Source organism: Dermacentor variabilis, chromosome 6, assembly GCF_050947875.1.
Source record: "Dermacentor variabilis isolate Ectoservices chromosome 6, ASM5094787v1, whole genome shotgun sequence".
Lineage (NCBI taxonomy): Eukaryota > Metazoa > Arthropoda > Arachnida > Ixodida > Ixodidae > Dermacentor > Dermacentor variabilis.
Genome location: NC_134573.1, coordinates 75,620,767 through 75,647,864, shown reverse-complemented (window position 1 = coordinate 75,647,864; position 27,098 = coordinate 75,620,767). Strand labels below are relative to the sequence as shown.

Below are 27,098 nucleotides of genomic sequence, written 5' to 3'. Positions count from 1 at the left end.
GAAGCTAAACGGCGCGTTCTTCAGCCCGAAGCTGAGGGCGACAGGGCGGAAAGTGCGTACACGTGAGATAAATGCGGCACAGCGGCTCGCACTTTCTGGAAGGGTAACTTGCAGTATCCTCGCACGAGATCTATAGTTGAAACGCATTTAGGAGCTCCAACTCTTTCAATTCGTTCCTCAAAGTTGCGTATCGGGTATAGCTGATCCCTAGTGATGGAATTTCAATTCCTGTAATCAATACACAGACGAGGCTCCTTATTAGGGGTTTCTACAAGTATTAGTGGTGACGTGTAGTCACTCTCAGCGGGCTCAATAACTCCAACTCTAGCATGCGCTGAATCTCTGCCTTCATAACTTCTCTCTATAGTGGAGACACCCTGGAGATCTTACGGGTTCGGTTAATGTCAGGTATATTTCATGCGTTATTAGTTCGATTCTACCTGGCCGATTGCTGAATCTGTCGAGAGATTCCTCTAACACCCCTTTTAGCTCATCTAGTTGCTCGGATATCAGAGCGTGCGAGCTTACCGAATGTTTAATACTGCTTCTAGGCTGATTTCAGAGTTGGAGGTCGCCTTATACTCCTTAAACTAGGTACTAGTGTCACCCTGCTCTTTGATGGAACAGTTAACGACTCCGCTCCGCTCGACGTACGGCTTCATCAAATTGCAGTAGTATATCCTCACCTTCCTGCGACCGCGATTTTCACAGCATAGTTAGTATTTGCAAGTTTGTGCAACACTTTAACGGGCCCATCCCAGTGAACGTCAAGCTTCTTCTTTCTTGAAGGTTTGAGGATCGTTACCTGGTCTCTTGCGTTAAGCGTACGAAGCCTCGCATTCTTGTCGTAATGGAAATCGGCGTTCTTCTGAGCTACTCCCATGTTCTTTTCGATTAGTTCTTGGGTTGCACTTAGCCGTTCCAGTAGATTTAGCAGGTATTCTGCCACTGTTGGACTCTCTCCTCTGTCCACTCACATCTATGTTAACATTCTCAGTGGAGAACGGAATGTCCTCCCATACAGCAGTTCTGCTAGCAAAAACCCTGTAGTCTAATGAGGAACCGTTCGCAAAGCAAACAAAGTGGCCTGAAGGCAATTCTCCCAGTCCTCCGTGCGCTCGTAACAGAGCACCCGCAAAACTCGCTTAAGCACTGATATGCCACCTCTCTACACTATTTGATTGAGGGTGATAGACGGAACTGTGTATCAGCCTTACCCCGCACTTTCGCAAGAATGTGCAAGTCAGTGCGCTGGTGAATACTGACCCTTGATCCGCCTGAATTTCAGCTGGAAACCCAACTCGTGCGAATACTGTCAAAAGCGCATCTACTACTTCGGTGGAGCTGAGGTCTTTCAGAGCATTTGCTTCTGGAAACTTTGTAGCCGGACACAGCATGGTAAACAAGTACCGGTAAACCAACTTTGTCTTTGGTAGAGGCCGCACCATGTCTATCACAACTCGTGTGAAAGATTATGTTATTAAGAGCACAACCTTTAGTGAAGCTGTCTATGTTTCTCCTAGTTTACCCGAGCGCTGGCAGACGTCGCATGATCTTACAAAGGTTTCTACGTCTTTGAAGCAGCCAGGCCAGTAGTATTCCAGAAGCATTCTTTCCTTTGAATTTTTATACCTAGGTGGCCAGACCACCCATTTCTATTACAGAGACTCAAAAGGTCCTCCCTGTACTTAGTAGGTACGACTAACTGATCTAGAATTCTACCCTTTCGGTCTCTGTAGTGCTGATACAACAACCCTCGTCTCTCTTGTACAGTCAGGTTGCACCTAGCAATGCCTTCTTTAGCTGTATGATGCAATTTAGCTAAGCTGTCATCATTCTTTTCCTCGGCTGACAGTGACACTCTGTTCACACGTAAGAGCTGATCAAAGTTCTTTGAGGCCGGTGATAATAACGACCCTGCCTCGCTTGCAAGTGCGTCAACTGGCTCGTCCTGTAGGCGTGAACTTTGACACCCTAGTGATATGCCCTCATTGAGCCGGTCAGCTGACAAGGTTTCCGAACTTGGTTTGTCGTCCGTCGAGCCTAGCTCGGATTCGGTTACTGAAGTTGCCTTTTTTGCTGCTTCCGCAGGAGCAGCTTTCGCAATTTCAGCCGAAAGCGACGCGATTTTACGAGCTTGGCCTCGCGTCAACGCCTGTACTCGCCCTCTCCCTGTTTAAGCCCTTTGGCACGCAGTAACTCATCCGACCGATTCGAAAAAAGTGTAAGGTACTGTAGCGACATGAATTTGGAAACTGCATGCTCGGATACGACCTCCCCGAACGGTCCACTGATTTTCACTTTGGCCACGGGCAGACACAGGCTGCGTTCTTCTACAACCTGTTTCATCCATGCTACTTGTCCCGTGAAGTCATCTACCGTCTCATAAAACGGATGGACAATGTCCACAGTGGCGGCACTGTCTCGCTGCACCCGACATTGTTTATCATGAACTTGCAGGTCATGGAGATATGGGCTTAAACTCCCATATTCTCGTCTTTTTCATGCACGTAGGAGAAAACTTCGCTAGGCTTCACACAGTTTACAGCGATATGTGCCAGTTTGTGGCACTTATAGCAGCGGATCGGTTTGAAAGATTCGGCTTTTCTTTTCTGCTCTTTTTGTACGGTTTCCTCGTTTGATTTTACCTCGCTCTTTTCTGAGGGCTTTTCCCCCACGTCTACAGGCTCCGGTCGTCCGGTCTGCGAACCCTTTTTGAACGGAAATGGTTTCCGCGCTCCATTTCGACCGCCCCAGTTTCCGTCCTCGGCGTTCAGCTTCTACGCATTGCTTACTCTTCGGTTAATTCAGCCACTCTTTCCACATTGTTTACATTTCCTCTGCCTTGTACCCACAGCTTCACAAAATGGGGGATGCTTTTGCAAAACTGCTCTAGACACATGCATTCAACAAGCATGTCTCTGCTCTCGTACGCTTCCGCACTTTTCAGCCACTTGACGAGGTTTGACTTTAAGCCATATGCAAACTCCGGATATCCCTCGCTATCCTTCTTGCCTGTGCCGAAAAGCTTCGGCTGAAAGGCAGTACTTTTTGCTAAGACTAGCCTTAACCTTTGAATAATCATATGCATCCTGCGCACTGATTCTGGCGATTACTTCCGCAGCCTCACTCGGCAACATAGAGAACAACCACTGTGGCCATGTACTCGGACAGAAGTTCACATTCTCGCAAGTCCTTTCAAAATTTCCAAGGAATAAGCCCATGTCGTTCCCGACCTCAAATAGCTTTAACAGCCTGTCGATGCGGTATGATTCTGCCTCACTTGATCGTCCCAGAGCCCCTTCACTCCCTTAAGACCGCTGCAAACGTTTGCTTTCAAGCTCAAGTTTCATTTTTTTTAACTCGCGATATTTCTCGCATTCCTCTCCGTCCCGTCCTTCTCTTTTCCTAAAATGTCCTAACCCAATTTCAATGTCGCCCTCAGTGACCTGTTCGGAAATCAGCTTCATTAATTCCCATTTGAGGATTGCCTTGCGTACCTCCAGGCGCAGTTCCTCACCAACGATCAACAATTCGTCTCTCAGCAGTGTCCTTAACTCCATGATTGCTGCTTTACTGCATTGGTCCTGCTCGCTAAACCTACCTAGGAAAGCACAACCAAGCTAACAACAATCCAGCTTCCCTACTGTTCGAAACAAAAACACAAATAGAAGCCTAGAGAATCAAAGCAAGAACCAAGCACTCACAGCAGACACAGCACCACGTCGCAAAGTCCATCTCACCGCTGCCAGCCAGTTGTAATATCTGGAGTGGGGAATTAAATACATGGTAGCTGGCCCATGCCGTCGCCCAACTTATCCACGCTGAGGACGTTGTTGAAGTGAGAGACTTCTCTTAGAGAACGAGGAATATGGATTTATTTACAGTATTTACATCAGAACGTTGCAGTTCATCAGTCTAACATGATTGCAAGAGGAATGCATTCTCATCAGCCTCACAACTGCTTGTAAACAGTCTGTCCCCCCTACATCCCTAGGTGGGGAAAAACGGCCGTTCAATCTGTTACAAACTCGGAGCATTCAAAGTCTTCATAGTTGACCCGCCTTTAAGTGGGAGGGTTACACACACTGCCGCACAGGTTTCACTGACCAGGCCGAGGTGAGTGGGTTCTCGGAGACATGGTGCTTGCCCCGAGCAGGCGCCTCTTCAGCCCAGTGTTGACCCTGCAGACAATGGCCGCCGTGTCTGTCCATGACATTTAAGCCCCGTGAGACGGCTGCCAGACAACTTCTGCCAATTTTTCCACCGCTTCTAACAAGCCGTGGCGGCCACGGCGAATCCAGTAACAATACTTGGTCCGCCGACCACGTTTAGTCATAGCGGCGGCGTTCGGTTGGGGACGCGGAGCATTCTTCTTTTCCCAGAAAGGGTCATCGCAGCGGGCCGGGCGCGTTCTAAAGTCTGGTTCCCCGAATATCACCAACCCCACCGGTGCGGCTGGCTGGTAATATTTTGTACGTCGGTACCCTTGCGGTCCGTTCGTAATGGCTTGAAATCACTATGTGTCTACGCTAGCCTTCCTGCGTGAGACTAGAGTGTTTTAGTTGAGCGTCTTTACGGTACGCTCCGCTCCGAGCTGCCCCGCTAAGCCACAGCGGAGCGGCGGGCGATTTTCACGCTTTAGTTATACGTTTTGCGTACCGGAGCGGACCTTTCGGGGTTGCAGCGCCCTCTGGCTAAATAGAGGGTAATGCAAGAAAATAAAAACACTTTATGATCGCTCTTATACAGTAAAACGTATATGTGTATATATATATAACTTATTTCTCCATGAAGTATCTAGACGTGCGCTTGTAATGCGTTACCGGTCCATTTTATGCAATGGAAAATAAAGCGCCGTGTTGGGGAACGCCACGTGTTAGCCAGCGCGCTTGCTTTCTGCATCCAATCCAATCCGTTCTGACGCCAACGCTAGCCAAAGTGCTGCGCTGCACGCTCCGCTCAGGCAGCTTCTAAGCGGACCGTGTTCCTCGCTCCGCTATCCCGCTTACGGCTAAGCGGATGGCGCATGCGCATTCGCGCTTCCGCTCCGCTTAACTGCTTAGCGGAGCGTAAACACGCTCAACTAAAACACTCTACTGATGGCGCTGCTCGACACAGCGATCACTGCGATTGGTGAACCAGCATGGTAGATCTATCTATAAGCTATCTGCGTGAGCACTGCCTTTTTGCCCTTTAAAGCCATAATATATGAGAGGAATCGTATAATAACGAAGCGTTGGCTATTGTTGAGGACAAGATTTCCGTAATACGTGTGAGTAGAGAATGGAACGAACACAACCGAAAAAAAAAATCCGTTATCATCCTCTTTCGCAAAAAAGAAAGAAAAATGGTCTAACGCCACAATACGAGCTCGCATAGTGAAGCCACAACGTTTATAATAAACATTGATGCCGCATGCTTGGAACATACGCTATATAGAACAAAGATATCCGTAATCCAGCACCTACCACTTCTTCGGATGCTCGCACAGTTCGTGACGGTCGCTTTGCTGCACAAGTTTAGCTCACACTGTAAGGTATGCTGTTATGACTAATCAAAACTATTTTATTCATGGGTGGAAACCTCATACACAGAACCAAGGAGTCACGCAATGCAATCTGCAGCTAACAGTTTGAACGCTTGTCAATGTATAACAGCACAGCTCAGGACTATCGTAGCAGAACGGCCCCCACGCAGTTACGATCGTCGCGTATGTTTCATCACTCCTAAACCGCAGCAAAGAACTAGAGGATAATATTACAATAAGGTCACATTAGTGAATAGAACTATCAGAAATGCACAATTGATCTGCGAGGCTGATTGTAGGCTCAAACATGCGCGCGCACATCGCGCTACGTGCTCCCTCCGCCTCAACGCCAGCAGAAAGTCCGTCGAAACCCACTTAAACCACTTCAGTACATCTCACAGAACATTTCGCACGTATAGACGCCACGTCATAGTAAACAGACCGCATGAGCGCGAATACAAATCCCAGAAACTACTGTGGAGCGTATACCTGCCATGCAAAACCGTGCGCTCGCCCAAACCAGTATGCCGACTGCCCATAGATGGCGCCACTGCGTAGCAATATGGTGGCTGTATACGCTGTATAGAAGCGCATTGAAATTACGCCCGTATACTTCGAAGGAACTCCACCGGATACAGCGCAAAGTCTTGTGTAGGTTTGAGGTGGCGGCAAAAATTAATGTTATATGACTCCTTGTATAATGCGAAAAATGACTGCTCCAGCTTCGCGGTCTTTACATGTCCAAGTTGCTCGCATTTTTATACATCTGCGGTAATAGTTTGCGCATGTGCCTGTCGGTCGCTTGTTGCTACCATGTTCAATTGTTTTGATCCCCAATAGAAGGCAGAGAGCGCGGAATTCCTTGTGCAAGCTCGCGTATGTGCACTGGAATCTCCCGGCTCCTAAAGAGCTGGTTATTCACGGGAGTTACCACCTGCGGTAGTCGTCGGCTTGCAATGACTGCGCGAATAAATAGTGCGCCCTCTCACCGCTCATCGTCAAGGCCTTCATGAACCCGCTCATCACCAGGTAGCCGGCGGCTGCAGTAAATATGCGGCTGCGACAGTATGCAAGAAAAACAGAAATTAGTTCAATTAGTCATTCCATAACTAGCGTAACAATAACAGTATCTTAACCGATAGCTGAAGAAGGCTGGTTTGCGTTCGAGTTAAAAGAATAAGTACGCAGGTCCGCTGTTAAAATAACCGCGGGGCATATTGAAATGATCGAATGATTAACACTGACGGTAAAAAATGAGAGCACTAAAGAAAGATGGCAAGATGGCAGTATATGTAAATAAAATATAATAAAAAAAAATAAATAAAATGATTCAGGTACATATTCTTCTTCTCTAGAAAGACAATTTTGAACTTCGCATGGAGTTTTTGGTTGTCTTAAGCCCGACGAGTAACGTGTTCCTTATTTTTGAGTCACAGAATTTAGCTGCTGTTTCAGCGCGCGTAATGTTTTTTTTCCTTTATTTAGTCCTAGCAGCTTGAAAAGAATATTTTGTGCTTGCTGCTTTTCTGTTTCATGCATTCTTTTGTACGCATCGTTCAGCAACGTAGTTCACCTCTCTCTCTATCTCTCCCTCTTTCCTTTTGATATCTACTCCGTGCACTATTCTTCAGCAGCTTCCTGCTCCTACGGCGGAATGTGCGCGCAGTGTTCGCTTTTACAGAGAAGCTGTTATGCGGCTACACAAGCGCGGAAAAACATTATACGCCAGTTTTCGCGGTATTCTGAAAAAAAAAGAACGATCACTCACCTAGTCTAAACGTTTGAACAAATATGGCAAATTCTAAAGGCAGCATTATTTTATTTATTTATTTTATTAATACTGTAAGCCTTTACAGGCTCTTACAGGAGTGGGAACAAAAAAAACACCAACTGAAAGTACAGATTGCCAGCAATAGAAAAAAAAAAGATCCGAAAATAAGAAATGAAAAAAAGGAAAGTCCTAAAACAGTACAGACTGTTCCTGTATTAAACAGTACAGGAAAGGGTGCGCGTTATGCACTGATATCGGAATAACTGCAAGCGGCATACACAGTAAAAGCATACTCTACAATAACTGCGATCAGCATACACATGAAACATATACTCCGTGCGCAGCCCCTTTCTTTTTTTTTTTTTTTCTACAACGGCGCAACCTGCTGATCAAAAAAAATTTTCAATCTTGGCAGAAAATGTGATGACAGATTCCGAGGACACAATGTCGTGTGGCAGTTTATTCCATAATTCTATGACGGACGGAAAGAAGGCATACTTGAATGGATTACAGCGGGAGGTATATGGCCTGATACTCTTGTCATGGTTTGTTCCGGCTAAGCGCTGGTATGGTGGTTTTAGGTACTCGTGTTTGCTTATATTAATGCTGCCATGAAAAAGAAGGTAGAGAAACTTTAAGGCAGCAACGCGTCGGCCAATTGCCAATGTTTGAATGTTGTACTCCAACATCAAGGCCGATGTTGGAGTGTGCGGTTTTATTTAACGGTATAGATGAAATTGTTACACCATCGTTTTTTGGCTTGTTTAGAGTTGTTGCACGAAGGGCTTAGATTTCCCGTATTCTCTCGAAGGACCTGATACTGCCGGGATTTCGTATATTTATAAAGGAAGAGGGGGCGACTTTATGAGTGAAGTGAAAGTTCGAAGCTTATATATTGTTCTTCCCAAGTAATTATTGAATAACTCGTCTTCTCCCAATTCCTATGCGTTATAGGAGGAGTTCCTGGTGATTTGTGGTAATCGCGTTCTTTATATCTCATTGAACGAGGAAGCGTGTTGTAGTTGATACACGACGAATGCTTAATCTGTGTAGGGCAATTGCAGCCCCAGCAGAAAATTACCTACGCAAGCGTCGCTGAGTGTCGTCGTGCCGCTATCCGCAATGTTTGCCACAGTCGTGAAACAACTGTGCGAGAAACCAACTTCAGATATGAAAAGGGAGGCGGGCAAAGTGAACATTGTGCGCCAAAGCTTTAGCGTTCATTGCTTAATTAGAAGCATTGCACATAGTCACCAAGCTTTCGCCTTTTCTATACTTTTATGCTTCATACAGGATTTGAAGTAGGTTTTCCTAGTGTCATCGCTGAACGAAACGCAGCATCTTCTTCATATTAGGTGATAATTAAGTGCAGGTTACATGTAGACGAAATCATAAGCGTGCGGACTAATTTTGCCCTGACGAGTACGTTATATACAGGCAAGCGATGGCGGGCGTTGTTTACAAGTGCGCATTACGAACTATACCGTATTTATCCCGCTGCCTTGGGAACTGTGAACTGTGAAAGCCACCGATAATAATAATAATATTTGGGGTTTTACGTGCCAAAACCACTTTCTGATTATGAGGCACGCCGTAGTGGAAGACTCCGGAAATTTTGACCACCTGGGGTTTTTTAACGTGCACCTAAATCTAAGCACACGGGTGTTTTCGCATTTCGCCCCCATCGAAATGCGGCCGCCATGGCCGGGATTCGATCCCGCGACCTCGTGCTCAGCAGCCCAACACCATAGCCACTGAGCAACCACGGCGGGTGAAAGCCACCGAGATGACATTAAGCGAAAATGGGGAAACCGTATGGACAATGTTTTCAAGAGTAAAATGTGAAGCAATAGTTACTTCCCTGGTAAATAAAGCTCCCCTAGTGCCTAAAAGCTTCCTATGTGGGCAAGATTTCGAACTGGCTAGTACCTTGCACCAAACGTTTTTATAGTGTGTTGTTTAACTACAAACCACTGAAATTCACGATTCAACTGCTCTATAGAAACAGCTTGGCTGAAACTTCAGTTCTGATTCTGCAAGAGTCGAGAAAGGCTACAGTGATTTTCATTAAATATACATATTTCTTTTTTTCAGGCAAATAGTGCGAATGAAGCTGCCGGCTGCTCCGGCGGATCGCACGTGCCAACAAATACGATCATATTGCCAAGCCCCAGTGAATATAAGGCATCGGTAGACTAAACGACATGAGGTAAAGTCAGAACAACAACTTGGATCACAGTATGCGAGCACTCATTCTGCTTGAGCCTCTCTTAACGAAGTAGCCCCTTCACTGTGCCCAACAGCTTATCGGCATCCCTCGACGGTCATACCGAGGCCATGAATAGTAAGAGCTTTGTCCAATGATATTAACACCTTGTATAGTTCGAGTTAAATAATAAATAAATAAAATAATGCTGCCTTTAGAATTTGCCATATTTGTAGACCGCGAGCTGAAACCCTTAACTTTTATTGGAAGAAATTGTGCCCGAGCAAATGAGAATGCTCAGATAACTACAATGGCGAAAAGCACAGTCATCGCTCGTTGGATCTGCTATCGCGGGTCAAGTTTGTCAATTATTTATATTTATATCACAGTACATTAAAAAGTAATCGCGGCTGCTCGGGCGTATCTTAGACGCAGAACACTGTTCGTGCCACGCGCTAAACCTCGATTGACAAAACTCCCTCGCTATACGAGCGGTGACAAACTGAAGACTTGTCAGATATTAGGCGCGCTTCGCGCCGATCGATAAATTCACAAAACGTTACAATCCAGTGAAACTAAAAGCCACAATCCGGTGAAACAGTAGGCGGTTTTGAATTAGATAGTTTTAGCCAAATCCATCAACAAGTAGCCGAGTAGCCAAGTATACGGCACTGCAGCTGACCATAACCTCGCTATATAGCTTCGCTGCACGGAATTCGCATGACGTGAAACAGTACCCTGGTTATATGTTAGCAACACTCGAATGATCTTTAGTTTCCTTCAAGAGCGTGGGGGCGCCATGGTTAGCGTCCCAGACACGGCCTAGCAGATGAGCTTCTTTCACAGACTAACTCATGCTGCCATGGATCTAAGGTTCCGAGTAGGTGCATCCTTAACCAAGCTCCTATATTACCAAGCTATGCACTCGGTTGCCATAGGCGCTATAATAGCCGCACTAATCACAGCCGTGACGGCATCCACTGTACTGCGTGCACCGTGCATGATATGCCGATTCTAATGCTGCTATTTACTCGCAGGGCTTCGTTCTGTCAATTCCATCTTGCTGGGCACTCACTTCTTTTGGCTGTTGCGGAAGACTGGCTTGGTGAACACACCCATGGGCACGTCTGGAATTCAAGTTCAGTGAAATTGATTGAAATTTGCTCGGAAAATGCCGATATTTTTGTTTGGAAGGCTAGCAACAAAGCTATCCCGGGTTCACCAACAATATCGAATGTAAGTACGCATGCAGCACACGAAGACATATTCCTCGAATACTGAGTCCTTCAATATTGTGAAAGCATACATATTGGCAAGTGTACTTGTCTTTATCGGGCGACACGTTTTACCGCCTAGCAAATGTTATCGCACGGCGCGGGAAGCGCCTGCATGTATCCGAAGTTTCTGGAAAGTTATCGATGCTTCTATCTGCTGTCTCCTGTCGCCGAACCTTGTGTTTACTGATTTCATCGCTTGACGCGAATGGTGTAGAACTTTGTAGAAGGCATGCGGGTCCCAACAATTAGTATGGAACGTTCGACGACTGCTGTATAAAAGCCGACGCGCTTGACCCGCTGATCAAATTTTCGACGATCGCCGACCGTGTTCGTCACTATCGTTGTGCTATAAGTGTAACCTGTTTTGTGGGCACAGGTTCGCCCAATAAAAGTTAGTTTTGTCGTTCACAGTATTCCTACTGTGTTCTTCAACGTCACCACCACGTGACATCTGGTGGAGGTGCTTTTTGTTCATGTACCGGACGGCCCCGACAAGCCGTGATCCAAGCCCGGACCGCAAAGGCAGCACCAACGTAGTACCCGACAATCGAGCAAGCCGCCGCCTTCAACAGCTGCCGCCAGGACACGGACTTCTACCTGAGAAGACCAAGAAGTTTGTGACCAAGGCAACCCCAATGGCAGCCCCAGTGTCCCCCATCGTGCTGCAGCAGCCCAGGGAACCACCGACGTTCCGCGGTTCCACATTTGAGGACCCGGAACGCTGGCTGGAAACGTATGAGAGGGTCGCTACGTTTAACAGCTGGGCAAGTGACGACAAGCTGCGACATGTCTATTCGAATTGGAGGACGCCGCCAGGACGTGGTTCGAGAATCGAGAAGCCACCTTGACGACGTGGGACCTGTTCCGAAGCGGCTTCCTGCAAACATTTACAAGCGTCGTGAGAAAAGAGCGAGCCCAAGCTCTATCAGAAACAAGTGCGCAGCTGCCAAATGAGACGATCGCGACCTTCACGGAGGAGATGGCCCGTCTTTTCCGGCACGCCGACCCGGAAATGTCGGAGGGGAAGAAAGTCCGCTTCCTGATGCGGGGCGTCAAGTAAGAACTTTTCGCCGGGCTTATTCGTAACCCACCGAAGACTGTGGCTGAGTCTTCGCACAGGCATCGACGATCGAGAAAACTCTGGATATGCGCACCCGACAATATAACCGCCACGGGCTCATGCCACAGTACGCCATCCAAGAACTGGGTTCCGACGACCTTCAAGAGACCATCAGGGCCATTGTACGCGAAGAACTGCGCAAGGTCCTGCCTTCGTCGCAGCCTCAAGCGGCCTCGATCACCAACATCCTGAAAGATGACGTTATGTGATCGCTTGGGGTTCCTGAGGTGCAACCTCAATTACCGCAACCCCAGCCAGAAGCTATGACCTACGCCGCCGTCGAACGCCGTCAAGGCACCCCTCCGCGACCGCGCCAGGGCCCTGTAAAGCCGCAATTTCGTCGTCGGCCGCCGCCACCGCGGTCGCCAGCACGCCCACCCGTCGCCCAGCGCACCCACGCGAGGAAGACGGACATATGGCGAGCCCCCGACCACCGCCCGCTCTGCTATCACTGCGGAGAAGCCGGTGATGTGTACCGCCGATGCCCATACCGCGGCGTAGGACTTAGAGGGTTCGGCGTCAACGCGCCGCGTTCGCAACTTGGGGAGCGCCAACGTGGCATCGCCGATTACCTAGCCGCCACTCAGTGGAACTCTCGACGACCGTCCCGTTCGCCGTCACCAGGCCGCTACTTGTCGCCGCAGCGCCGACCATACACCGTCCCAGCCCAGGGCCCCTCTGCGAGCCCATATCCGGAAAACTAAAAGCAGCAACCGATGGAGGTGCGGTTGCTGTTCGTCGAACTGACGAAGATCCTCCGCCGCCGACGAAGACGTCGCAGAGACCATCTCGACGACATAATAACGACACGCCACCGTCTCGACGAAGTCAGCAAGCCAAGACTACACCGACGAAAGACGACTTGGCGACGCGACGTTCCAGCTTCAGTTGAACACGATGCAGCGATGATCAGACGCCAAGACCTAAGTACAACGCCAGACAAAGAACCACCGACTTCGACGTGCTTCTCGACGGCCACGCAGTTACCGCCTTAGTGGACACAGGGGCTGATTACTCCGTAATGAGTGGACACATTGCCTCCCAGTTGAAGAAAGTTAAAACAACGTGGGAAGGCCCTCCAATTCGGACCGCTGGAAGACACCTCATTACGCCAACTGGAATCTGCACGGCAAGAATTACCGTTCAAGACTGGACTTACCCTGCCACCTTCGTAATCCTCCAACAGTGTTCACGAGACGTCATTCTCGGCATGGACTTCCTGAACCAACACGGCGCAATCATCGACCTGAAGTCGATAACGATGTCGGCAGATCGAGCTATACCGCCGGAGAGCTCTCGTACTCACCATGCCTTAAGCATGCTCGAAAGTCAAGTCAGCATCCCGCCTCGCTCCAGCATTGTCATTTCCGTAGGCACCAAAACGTCTGCCGACGTAGAAGGCGTCATCGAGGGTGACCAACGTCTACTGCTAGACCGTGAAATTTGCGTCGCAAGAGGGATCGCTCGACTGCATGGAGGGGAAACTGAAGTGTTGCTGACAAATTTCAGCCAGGAATTCAAGCACATCAACAATGGCACGACGATCGCGTACATCGAGGAAATTTTGGAAACCAGTAATGCGTTTGTCCTGTCGGATTCCGCCGCAGCTACCCCGACGATCATTGTCCCCGAACCAGGCTACGACATTAATCCAAGTCTCCCCGTGATTAAGCAACAGCAGCTCAGAAGTCTGCTCCAACGATACAAAGGCTGTTTTTCGACGTCATCGAGGATTCGACAAACACCAGTCGCCAAGCATCGCATAATCACCGAGGAGTGCGCTCGACCCCTCCGCCAGAGCCCTTACCGAGTTTCGCCGCGTGAACGGGAAGTTATAAAACAACAAGTCGACGAAATGCTGCGCAACGACATCATCCAGACGTCGAAAAGTCGATGGGCATCCCCTGTTGTCTTGGTGAAGGAAAAGGACGGAACCTTACGTTTCTGCGTCGATTATCGTCGACTGAGAAAATCACGAAGAAGGGTGTATACCCCATACCACGGGTAGACGACGCATTAGATCGGCTCTGCAACGCAAAATACTTCTCGTCGATGGATCTAAAGTCTGGCTACTGTCAAATAGAAGTGCACGAGAGAGATCGCGAAAAGACCGCCTTCATCACTCCAGACGGCCTCTACGAGTTCAAGGTCATGCCATTTGGACTCTGCTCGGTGCCTGCAACGTTCCAGCGCGTCATGGGCACGATGTTAGAAGGATAGAAGTGACAGACCTGTCTTGTTTACTTGGATGACGTCGTCGTCTTCGTCGAAAATTTCGACGATCACCTTAGGCAGCTTGCGACAGTACTAGAGGCCATCAAGTCATCAGGGCTCTCTCTAAAGCCAGAAAAGTGCCGCTTCGCTTACGATGAGCTTGTGTTCCTAGGCCACGTCATCAGCAAGTCTGGAGTCCGTCCAGACGCGCAGAAGACAGCTGCCATCGCAAAGTCCCCGCAGCCCATCGACAAGAAGGCAGTGCGTAGATTTCTTGGCATGTGTGCCTACTACAGGCGATTTGTCAAGGACTTTTCACGCATCGCTGAGCCGCTGACACAGCTAGCTAAATGTGACGTCGAGTTCAAGTGGGAAACGCCGCAGGCCGACGCATTTCAAGAACTCAAACGACGCATACAGTCGCCGCCCGTACTTGCGCACTTCGACGAGCACGCCGATACCGAAATCCACACTGACGCCAGTAGCCTAGGCCTCGGTGCCGTCCTAGTCCAGAGAAAAGATGGACATGAACACGTGGTAGCTTACGCTAGCCGGTCGTTGTCTAAAGCGGAAGGCAATTATTCTACCGCCGAAAAGGAATGCCTCGCGATCGTTTGTGCTACAGCGAAATTTTGCCCTTACCTATACGGTAGGCCATTCAAAGTCGTCAGCGACCATCACGCCTTGTGTTGGCTAGCGAATTTAAAGGATCCCTCAGGACGGCTGGCGCGGTGGAGCCTACGACTGCAAGAATATGATATCACTGTAAACTATAAGTGCGGACGAAAACACTCCGATGCCGATTGCCTATCACGCGTCCCCATTGACTCGCCGCCGCAAGATGACGAAGATGACGACGCCTTCCTTGGCATTTTAAGTGCGGAAGACATCGCTGAACAGCAGCGAGCAGACCCGCAGTTGAAAAACCTCATCGAGTATTTGGAAGGGCACACCGACGTTGTCCCTAGGGCATTTAGGCGAGGATTGTCTTCGTTCTCACTTCAAAACAACATACTCGTAAAGAAGAAGAACTCACCACTGCGCGCCAACTACCTCCTTCTCCCTTCAGGACTGCGTACAGAAGTATTGCACGCCCTACATGACGATGCGACCGCTGGACACCTCGGATTTTCCCGGACACTATGGAGGATAAAGGAAAGGTATTATTGGCTACGCCTGACCGCCGACGTCGCCCGTTATGTCAGAACATGTCGAGACTCTCAGCGAGGCAAGACACCAACGACAACGCCAGCCGGATTACTACAGCCAATCGAGCCTCCTTGCCGACCATTCCAGCAGATCGGGGTGGACTTGTTGGGACCCTTTCCGACGTCAACAACCGGAAATAAGTGGATCGCCGTGGTGACGGACAACCTCACCCGCTTCACTGAAGCTAAAGCACTGCCGAAAGGTAGCGCCGCCGAATTGGCGAAATTCTTTGTCGAAAACCTGCTGCGATATGGCGCCCCAGAAGTCCTCATCTCTGACACAGGAACGGCCTTAACAGCGGAGCTCACCCAGGCCATTCTACAATACAGACAGACAAGGCACAGGAGGACAACGGCCTACCACCCACAGACGAATGGTCTTACGGAGCGGCTGAATAAGACCCTCGCCGACAAGCTAGCAATGTACGTCGACGTCGAACAAAAGACCAGGGATGCCGTCCTGCCGTACGCAACATTTGCTTACAACACGGCGGTGCAAGAAACAACACAGATCACGACGTTCAAGTAGGTTTACGGCAGGAACCCGACGACGCTCGACGTCATGCTGCCGCACGTCACTGAAGAGGAGAATTTTGACGTCGCTACCTATCTCCAGCGCGCCGAAGAAGCCCGACAGCTCGCCCGCCTACGGATCAAGAACCAGCAGCGTACCGACAGCCGACACTACAACCTCCGACGACGCTTCGTCGAGTACCAGCCCGGCGACCGTGTTTGGGTATGGACCCCGATACGCCGACGAGGACTGAGTGAGAAAATATTGCGACACTATTTCGGACCCTACAAGGTCATCCGACGTATTGGCGCACTGGACTATGAGGTGGTGCCACACGGCATTTCGCATTCACAGCGGCGCCACGCATGACCTGAAGTGATCCACGTGGTACGTCTTAAACCCTTTTACGGACGCTAACGAACTTTCCTTATTTTGTTGTTTGCTACGAGTTCTTCTTTATTATTTCGGTTTGTTTGCAGCATCGGGTCGATGCTCTTTAAGAGGGGGGTACTCACACGTGTACTTGTCTTTATCGGGCTACACGTTTTACCGCCTAACAAATATTATCGTACAGCGCGGGAAGCGCCTGCACATATCCAAAGTTTCTGGAAAGTTATCGATGCTTCTATCTGCTGTCCGTGGTCGCCGAAGCTTGTGCTATCTGATCTCATCGCTTGACGTGAATGGTGTAGAACTTTGCAGAAGGCATATGGGTCCCAAGGATTTGTCTGGAACATTCGACGACTGCTGTATAAAAGCCGACGCGCTTGACCGGCTGATCATTTTCGACGATCGCCGACTATGTCCGCCGCTATCGTTGTTCTATAAGTGTAGCTTGTTTCGTGGGCACAGGTTCGCCTAATAAAAGTTAGTTTTGTCGTTCACAGTATTGCGACTGCGTTCTTCAACGTCGCCACCACGTGACAATATATATATATATATATATATATATATATATATATATATATATATATATATATATATATATATATTGTAAGAAAGCTTTTCATAACGCTCCTCATCCTCATGTGTATGTATCGTCATTGCGTGCATCGCCTTCATATTTCTGCAAAGTGCTGGAATTAAAGGGCTTCCTCAGAAGTTGGCACTGTGAACGTCAAGAATAACGGTGCAAATGAGGCATTAGTCTCATCATTGTTCATAACTCAGTGTGCGTGCTTGTGAGTGCGCGCGGGTGCATCTGTGCACGCATGTGCTTGCTTCTTGTACTACTGTTTGTTGTCAATATAACGACTGTTCCAAACAATCTGTGCACCAGCATTGTTGCTATCACTCTTGTTCAATTGTTGCTACGTAATCTATGTACTGTGTTCAATGGCAAAGCAAGCAAGTGTGCTGGCTTTAAACCATTTATAAATGTTTATTTACGTTACTTACATGCAGGCACTGTACTTATTGAGATTATTTGTTGTAAGGTACGCATTTGGGCTGGGTGGTTCATGACTACGAGCAGAAAACAGCGTTAAGCGACAGGCCGAAGGGACCACAGACCACAGTGACCCCAGACCACAGCGCTCAACGTGCTATGGTCTGTGTTCCTCTCTTCGTCCTGTCGTTTAGTGTTGTTTTCAGCTTCCATTTGTTGGCTTGTACTTCAGGCCCTACATACAATATTTCTTATCGGAACTGGCATTAGGTTCTAAAAAAATAATTACGGAGGAAGCATTTACTTCGAAGCAATGACTAGACACACACAGATATAATATTTGCCCATACACACAACATGAAGTGCGTGGCCACGCCTCGCAATTTCAACTCCTATGAAAGCATTTGATTCCGATCTGCAAAGAAAATTATCAGGACACTTAATTTCTTTAGGTCATACTTCCCAGCTTTTAAGGGCAATGCGAGAGTCCTATGAACTTCAGTCCTCCTGAATAGAAGAAAACTCCTTCCTTCGTTTCAGTGGCTGAGTGACGGAAGCAAATCTGCAATATTCACTGCACTCGATGCACATTGTCAAAGTGGACGCTGAAATGGAAAAAAAATTAAGTTGCGTGGGCTAAGTTAGGTTCAATTAGGTTAGGTTGGGCTCAGTCTTGTAGGGTAGTATGCACTTGTAGAAGACAGCAGAGGTAAAGTCTGGTCACCAGCTTCGTAAGGCTATTGCTGGTGCTGAGGTTACACTGTAATTTGCAAACTGTCTGCCAGTGGTCTCTTAGAATTTCGCCTAATGTGTATGTAAGTAAGAGAAGACTAAATCATGTTCAAAGGAAGATAAGGATGACTCTCTCATCTTCGGAAACTCCTGCGCTAGTAAGACAGTAGAAATAGGCGAAAGTAGCACGAGATCCGCAATATCATGATGTGATTGGTTGTGCTTCTGTAACGTAAATTTTGCAACAAATAAATTGCACCTTTTTTTCAAATACCTTGAAATTAATCGCATTCCACCCAAAATACACATAATAATCTCCAAAATATTTTTGACGAGTCTGAACTCGTTTTTTTAAGCATACCTTTGTACTACGTAATTTCTAGCGTTAGACGCCTGCACGGTCGGTAACACTTACCATTTACTACTTATTTTAGTGGAAACATTACATTTCCGCGGCTGGAATACTTACACAGGTGGTTTAAACTCGGTGTGTAGGTGGCGTACAAGGGGCTGTACTGGTTCCTGGAACAAAGCACAATAATTGTGTAAACAAAATTGCGCAGAAATTAATTGTATTTGCCCAACACTTGTTTCCTTACCGCAAATGTGCATCTTTATCACAACCTTCATTTAGGCAAGACGACCTCGTTGATGGGCACCATCTTTGACCCGAAGTCCGCTGGCATTACTTACATTACTTGCATTATAAGCTACTAGCTTGAGCTAACAAGTTGTCCTAATGCCTCACGCTTCCCATGTACAGCAGCAAACCCCTGACGACCACGACGGGAAATGTAATGGCAGTGAGCGAAGCCGTCGTTGCGCATAAATATTCCAGTTCTAAAGAATGCACGAATAATTTGCCTGTAGAGTTTTGTTGCTCTTTTTGCACGCCCAGTCTCTCTTGCACGCTTCCCCATTTAAGTGACTTTCTCTTCGTACTCTCCTTGCTCGCGCAGCTCGTTTGCATGCTCCCGCGCAGTTCATACGTAAGCATTCCTGTGCCCCAACACCCTAGCAAACCTGCGCAAGCTGCCGTCTGGTGCACCATTCTTGCATGGCTCACGGCCTTACCACTAACACAATTTGTAAAAAAAAAGTATGAGCACCATGCAGTGCTGCACCACTCAAGATACACAGGTGAACAAAAAATTTTGTAGTTTGCATATTCTATACCGCAAGATAAACTGCTGAGAGTGTTGCTGTTGCGTCAGGCCAGACCACTAGCACCGCACAGTAGTTTTTTGAACACGCGCTATCGTGTTCCGTTATTCACACCATGTACCCAACCGAAAGTGCATGAAAATTGTGTAGTCCAAGAAGTATCACAAGGGAACCATGTGCATCAACTAGTGTTTCAAAGTGTGTACTGGCGAGATAAATTTTAATGACAAGGGGAAAAGTTAGCCGAGCAAAATATTTGGCACGCTACTGCGTGTTTATTATATAACAAGAGATCAAAGTAAGAAATAAAAGAAAAAGACGCACGCGCCTCCGCTGGCACACAGACTTGAAAATGAGCAGAAGTGAGCACCATGACACGAACAAAGTGGAACAACATAGGTAAAAAAATGTGTGTTCCATCTCTGATCTTTTGGCTCCACGCCAGAGGTGAACACCCTTTTGTTCAATGGCCTTGCTACGGAACCCTTCTTCTGACTTCGTTCGTTTTCTGGAGCTCACTGTTGCCATTTTTCGAGTTTGTGTGTGAGCGAATGCGTGCGCGTTTTTTATTTTATTTTTCTTCTCGTTCCTTGATCTTACCTACTGAATATCTTGAATATTGACCTTAAATATCGTAAAAGCAAACACTATGAACTGAGAAAACAGTGCAGGCCAGTTCTGGAAAGATTTGGCGTCAATCTTGTCTTCTCTTCCAACTGTGCAAGATTTTGTAGTTCTCCAGATGCGGCATATTGCATGTGGCATTGGGTGCCCTTTAGAGAGACAGCATGCTCCTGGTGCTTATGAAACGGCAGGAAGATGTCGAAAACGAGGTACGCATAGTTCCATTCGAACAATAGGGCAAATAGGGCAATAGGCGCACAATGTTGTACGACTTTTGGTGGACGCTGGCATTTCCAGCAGTAAGGATGGTTATCAGGGATGATCTCCTAGTTGACGTCGCTGAGGCGCCGTGCAACCCTGTACGGACCAGAGTGCCTCCCGAGTAGCTTTTTTGAAAGTCCCCGTGAGCGTACGTTACTCCAAATGCACACTTTTTGGTCTGGCTCATACGTGACGTATCGGTGCCGCACATTGTAACGTCGTGCGTCGTAGTCCTGTTGTCGGGTGATTCAGATGTGGGCGAGCGGTCTCGCTTCTTCCGCTACTTGCGCGAAAGATTCAACGTCCGTGTCTGTGTCTTCGCACTCATGTGGCAACATTGCATTGAGCATGGTCATCACTTAGCAGCCATGAAATAGCGATAAACACGCGCACCGACCTAGTAAAGATCTCAGTGCCTTGTCCGTAGACGTCGTTGTCGCAGCCGGGGTGAGCAATTTCATGACTTACAACATGACCTAAAAAATGGAGTTCCTCGAAACTGAAGTGTTATTTTTCGGCTCCAGTCTTATGCCGGCGGAGCGCATCGCATGTAAAACCGACGACTGCCATCTTAGGTGTTCGTCGAACGTTTCTGAAGAAACAGTAAAATCGTTGAGGTACGCCAGGCGTGTATGCCACGTCAGGCCTGAAAGAACTCTTTCCATGAGTCGCTGAAAAGTTGCCCAAGCTGAGTTGAAATTGAAAAGTAGGATCTTGCATTCGCAAAGCCCGTCAAGCGTTACGAAAGCACTGTTTTCTCTGTATCTCACGTCGGGCTCGATTCGCTTATATCTTCTCGTTAGGTTCATTGATGACAAGTAGCAGGCATGCCTCAGCCTGTTGAGAGAGCGGTCCGTACGAGGTAATCCCTCTACGTCTTTCTTTATGGTCAATTAAACTTGTGGTTGTCGACAAAAAAGCGTAGACTGCAGAACGTCGTCAAGTGCTTTCTTCACATGCTCTTGGGTCGCTTCATGTTCTCTCGGCGCTATATAGTACGGCTTTTGTCGGATTGGTCTCGCTGTCTTCTCCGTGATAATCCAGTGCTTCGTTAGTGGCGTCCATCCGACTCTTGATGTCGACAAGAAGCAATCGGGAAACTGGTGTAGTAAGTCCTTAACGCGCTGTCTTTTCAGGGGTAATAAGCTTGCGCTCACGTCAAGGGCAAATGGTGGAGTAAACGTGTCTGTCTTTCTGTTGTGATGCAAATCATTCGCGGAATTTTGCTATCTCTTCCGGGTAAGCAGGTAATTTCTAGGCTTTCCTTGCTTGAGTTTGTAAGAGTACTTTTCCTAGACTTTGATGATACTTCTGGGTGTGGAAACACCGTGACTGAGCAATATCGCAATTACCTGCTCAGTAACACTTTGCCCATCGTACTCCGGGTCGCGTGCGATGGAAACAAGACGGCAAGCTAACGGTGGTATGGTTATGTCATCTATTGCATGCAGAGACTTGTATTATAGTTTTGTGCTTAGGTTCGTGGCAAAGGTTGGTATGCCACACCCTTACTTTTAAAGTTCTCCTAACCTAGATGGAATCAAACCCATGTTAGAAAGTTTTTTCAAGGACATCAATCTGACGCTTAAGCAGGCTGCAACAAGATGCCTGGGTTTGTGTCGTTCTTCAATGAACTTTCTGTCACCCGCACGCTTTAGCCAGCTGTGCCATGGATGAGCTGGGTATGCTGCCCTCTTCAATGAGCCTCTCGCCGACTTGGGTCATAAAGTATGTGTCACGAATGCGCAGCAATCAAAGGAAGAAGTCTCAACGCTATACGGCACCGGCGCGCCACGCTTCTCGACTCGGAGGTGACACGCGGACTATTCGACAGCGTCACTGGAGGGCGCACGGTGTCCAGAAAGAAGCGCGAGAGAGGAGCGCGGCGGCTGCATAACGCGCTACACAGCGCTTCCAAACACTAATGATGATGATGTATGGAGTTTTGTGGCGCAAGAGCCATTAATGGCAAAGCGCGCTGAGAAGTGGCGTGGACGATGGCGCGATCAATCGAAAACGGTATTTGTGACGTGGCTGTATAATGGCCCTAAAATGTTCACTGCAAAGAGCGCAAATTTTGCTATATCTGTAAAAAGTATTACTATGAGATATGACGTGCGCTATGAGCATAAAAGTAAGGTATGAAAGGTGGTACATAAAAGATGAGCGCGAGTAGCACTACTGCCTAACTGTCATCCGTAAACGCAAGGGCATGGGTGTACGTGCTATATCAAGTAGTATTATCGCAGCAGCCTCTAGTGAGAGGTCGTGCTGTGATCTCCTAGACTGTTGACCCGCAATGTGAATACTTCATGTAAAAAGCTTAAAACTGACAGTGTCAAAAATGGGCCTTTACCAAGGAACACTGCTGGGTGAAGAGGAGTGTGACGTCCATAGGCTAAAGTAAGTTTTGCGTTGAGGTTCTGCTTCTTGACATTATAGCAAAACATGAAATACCGTCAGCCTCTTACCATAAATACAAGCTGGAGTATCACCACCAGTCTGAAAAAAAATGTGACTACCAAATGTATGCCCTATCCTGTGTCGGCAGAATAAAGACATCGGTGTGTCGGGGTTTTGTTGTGGATGGACAACATGCTAACTGTGGCTTGATAACGTGAAGTTTATTACGAGTTTCATTGCCCCACGCAAGTAACCATTTGTTCCTTATTTTCTTGAGTATGAAATACTTCTGACCATATATGGTAAGAACCGCTAGGGAAGGCTGTTAAGATTTGTTGTAATTGATGTGGCGATTTTGTCAGCAAGTATATTACCCTTGATGACTCTAAGACCAGGCACCCTGCATAGTATGATGTGTTGATGAGATGCATGCATAAGGCACAATATTGAATAGAGATCATTAAATACGGAATATTCGGTCTTTTCTGGAGACAAGAAAGTTTTCGCATCGCTTAATGAATAAGTTAATATAACTGCCTTTTGTAGTTTTATTGACTTGATGTGTTTTGTAGCCGTCAAGAGAGTGAAGACCTCAGGCGAAAATATGCTTCTTTCCGGATGCAGAACATCCGATTCCAACAAGGATGGACTGACTGCACCATAAGGGACGCTGACATCCGACTTTGATGCATCAGTATAAAATTCAGGACACGAGTAATTCGCCTGAAGTTCCCGGAAATTCATGCGGATTTTTAACTTAGGAGCACGCTTTGTGACTTCTAAAAAGGATGCGTCGCATTCTACACGTTCCCACTTCCGTGGTAGCAGCAGCTTCGCTGGGGTCATTAGGCAATATTCTAGGGTTGGCCATTCATTTCATCACTAAGTTTCCAGACCCGCATCGAAAAAGGCTCCCGCACTGATCGTTCATGAAGGAATAATGCAGCACATGTCACATCGTTAACGGATTGGCAACAAGGACATCGAGTGTTAGGCTTTTACGAAGTATGCAAAACTGGTTGGTGTATGTTCTTTGCAGGTGAAGAGACCACTCATTCGATTCAATGTATAGACTTTGAATAGGCCTTGTTCTGAACGCGCCACCAGTGAAGGCGCCGCCTGCGCCTAGGTGGTGGACGAGATACAGCATTTTTAGTGAACTTGGCACGACATAGTGATGAACCACGGCTCCATAACACAAACATTATCCGACAAGGCTTTCGTACAAGTTCAGTAAGCAATTCCGGTCGCTGCACCATGTTGGGCGAGATGGAATTTTCAGTAAGTTCAACGTCTTTAGACATCTCGCTTTGAGATATTTGATGTGTGGACGGGAGGTCAGTATTGCGTGAAGCACGATGCCTAGAAACTTGATGCTCCTTGTTCACAGGTAACCGTTGCCCGTATATCTCGATGCTCGGATCACGAACCACCCCTCTTTTTCTTGAGAACGCAGCAACTTTGCGGGAGATTAAACTTGAATTCGTTTCCTTCTGCCCATTTAGACACTTTGTTCGGGCTATACTGTACTTGTCGTTCGCACAATGCGAGGTTATAAGATTTGAAAGCTATTTGCACATCGTCAACGTAGTCAGAATAGAGAATTGTTAGAGGTGGAGATGCACGAAGCGAGGTCCTCTTAACAATAAAGAGCCTGCAGCTAAGCACGCTTCCTTGAGGTAAACCACTTTCCTCTGCAAATGGACGCGACAACGAATTGCCAATTCGGACTCAGAATGTGCGGTTGGACAGGTAGCCTTCTATATGCTCAAGCATATTCCCTCTGATGCCCATCTCCGAAAGGTCTCGCAATATTGCGTAGCCTCACGTCGTGTCATAAGCCTTTCCCACATCGAGGAAAATAGACGAGAAGTACTCCTTGTGGACAAATGGATCCCGAATGTTCGCCTCTATGCGCACGAGATGGCCGGTTGTAGACCAGCCTTGTCTAAGACCTCATTGTAATGGGTCAAGCACTTCATTGGACTCGAGGAAACGTAAGAGACGGCGATTGATGATTCTTTCAAAAAGTTTGCAAAGGGAGCTCGCAAGCGTTAAAGGCCGGTATCTGGTCACCCATGAAGATTATTTACCGTGCTTCAACACTGACAAGGATAACAACAGGCTCCTTTCATTTCGATGGGAAATAATCAGCAGCCCAGATAGTGTTTCAAAGTGTCAATTGCGTAATTTTTGCGTTGGCGTGAACGTGTTCAATCATATCGCATATGATTCTGTTAAACCCTAGTGCAGAGCTCTGACATGTGGTCAAGAAAGCTTCTAGCTTGGCTGCGCTCAAAGGACAATTATGAGGATCGTTTGGGCTGCATCTACGCTTCAGTGGCTTCTGCTCGGCTATTTTATTTTATTTGTGAAGACTCCGAATATTGTGTCGAGCTAGACACGTGCTCACAGTGTTCACCAGGAGTGTCGGTCTGGCCTTTCAACTTCTTCTTGATCCACCAGGAGCAATTGGTGGATTTGTTGCAGTTTAAGACTTCGTAATCCGTCCCATATATTTGCCCATTTATATAGGAATTATTGCCTCAAAGGAACCTCTCCCAGCTTACACTCCTAGCTTGCTGTCGCGTCCACCTTCCTTGTGATTGAATGTGTTTGAACTCGGTCAGATTTTCAGCAGGTGGCGATCGACGGAGCATGCCCCATGCTTTATTTTGTTTCTTGCGCGCTTGGTTGCAGCCTACATTCCACGGAGGCACTCGTCTTTTCTACGAGCTACCGCTTGTTTGTGGAATTCATTTTTCTGCTGCGTCAATAACTAAAGCGGTAAAATACGTTACGACATCCTCTATAGTAAATTCGCTGATGAATCTCGCGGTAAAAAAGCCGATTATGTAAAAGGTTTCCGATCGGCGCAGGCTAGCTTCCACCTAAGCACATGGGGAGGGAAGTCATGTTGTGTTAGTAGGTTTAGCATTACTGGAAGGTGGGCATTACCGAATGGATTTCAGATTACATTCCCTTCGAAGTCGCAAAAAAGGAAGCCGAGCCAATCACATGTCTACTGATAAATATGAGCTATGATAAAATTTATCATAGGTTGGCTCCTTTTTACTATAAGTACGCACCCGTGTTTGCAAGAAAGTTCGCAATAAATCGACTTCTCGCGCCACATCGCGAGTCTCTCCACATCGTGGGGAGACTACGCAGTAGTACGGCATGCATTTGGAGGCGGCTTCGCGGTGATGACACAAGATGGTGCCACGTGTCTCAGGGAAGAACAAAAGAGGAGCCGCGATGCAGCAGACGCCTCATGCATAACTCGTTTCGACGGTGACAATACATCGTGTCGCTATATTGGTTCAATGTTAAACGCTTCACCGTCGACAGTGATCGTGAGGTGGGTTGTGCCGAAATTTCTTTCATCCTGAAATGCACGCGATAGGGCGCTGTCTCACGAAACACTACGCAATCCCGACTGATTGCAGCAGCCCGTCCGATAAAGTTAACAAGCCTTTCGGGCATTTCATAGACCACTACTTGGACGTTTCTTACAGACAGGTGGCTGAATCGGCCAGTGTAACCTAATAGCACATGAAAAAAAAAACAGACCCTACACATTTTGCGCACATAGTGGCATCGAGCGCACATGGCGCCACACAGTGCGTGAGCGTCGAAGCACGGCGAGAGCTCGGGCTCGCTCGCGTCGCCACTCCCATCCTCCTAGAGCTACGTCACCAACACAGACCAATCAGAGCAAGCAGTTGCGCAAGCGTTCAAATGGCAAGAGGACTCGTCGTGGTTCTGCGCGCAGTTGTTTACCTAATTCTATATTTCACGCAAACTTTTTTATTTAAGGCTAGGGTGACATCATAAAGGTGCGTTGAACAGTCACGTTTTAGACCAGTGCTGAGCGGTTATTTTGCACTGCCACTTATAGCACGTGCTCAAATGGTCACCGTCTGAAGCAATACAGCACTTGCTTTTTTCCAACACTTCTGCTGTCGCAGCTTTGACCGAGGACGTTGGAATCTCGCGGAAGGCTCTGCTTATTTTTGCCTTTAGGGCGTCCGGTGTGGTAGTTTCGCTGCTATACACGCTATCTTTCACGTAGCCCCCCAAGAAGAAGTCCAGCGGTGTTGTGTCCGGCAACCTTGCAGGCCAGGGTACGGGTCCGTGCCGGCCAATCCACTGTCCAGGAAAAAGTTTGTCGAGCCACGCTGGAGTGTAACTACTACTACGCGCGAGAGCTCCATCGTGTCGAAACCAAATGTTCCGAAGGTGCGCACGTGGAGGGTTGCAACAGACGTCACTGACGGGGCCATCGACGATGTCGTTGACGTAGCGTTGCGTCCTTAATGTGTTCTCACAAAAGCTGGGTTGAATGCTTTGCTATGAAAAATACCGCACCCCATATTAAACGACCACTACTATAGGTGTCGTATTTGCGCCAGCCAGTAGGGATTCCTATCACTCCAGTAGTGCCCATTGCGAAGATTAACTTCTGCGTTGCTTGAGAAATTAGCCTCATCCGTTCAAAGCACGCGAGTGAGAAACTCCGGTTCTTTTACACAATTCGTGAAAATCCAATCCGCAAAGTCCAGTCTGTTTTCAGGATCTTGGTCTTCAAATTTTTGATGGAGATGTGCATGGTACGGGTGCATATGACCATTTTTTTTAATCCTCCTCGCTGAGGACCTTGCGATTCCGGCCCCCGCACTGGCGT

The 27,098-nt window shown here is 47.7% G+C and overlaps 1 protein-coding gene across 2 annotated transcripts in view; it reads right to left on the bottom strand.

The window, feature by feature from the left end:
* LOC142584878 (membrane metallo-endopeptidase-like 1) overlaps window positions 1–27,098 on the bottom strand; it is a 301,228-nt gene that overhangs the window by 55,075 nt on the left and 219,055 nt on the right. For both annotated transcript variants that reach the window (XM_075695197.1, XM_075695198.1), the window contains exons 11-13: window positions 18,429–18,481; window positions 10,583–10,634; window positions 6,520–6,587 (exon numbers count right to left, since the gene is read on the bottom strand). In XM_075695197.1, coding sequence (XP_075551312.1) covers window positions 6,520–6,587; window positions 10,583–10,634; window positions 18,429–18,481 — 173 coding nt within the window. The remainder of the gene's footprint in view (window positions 1–6,519; window positions 6,588–10,582; window positions 10,635–18,428; window positions 18,482–27,098) is intronic.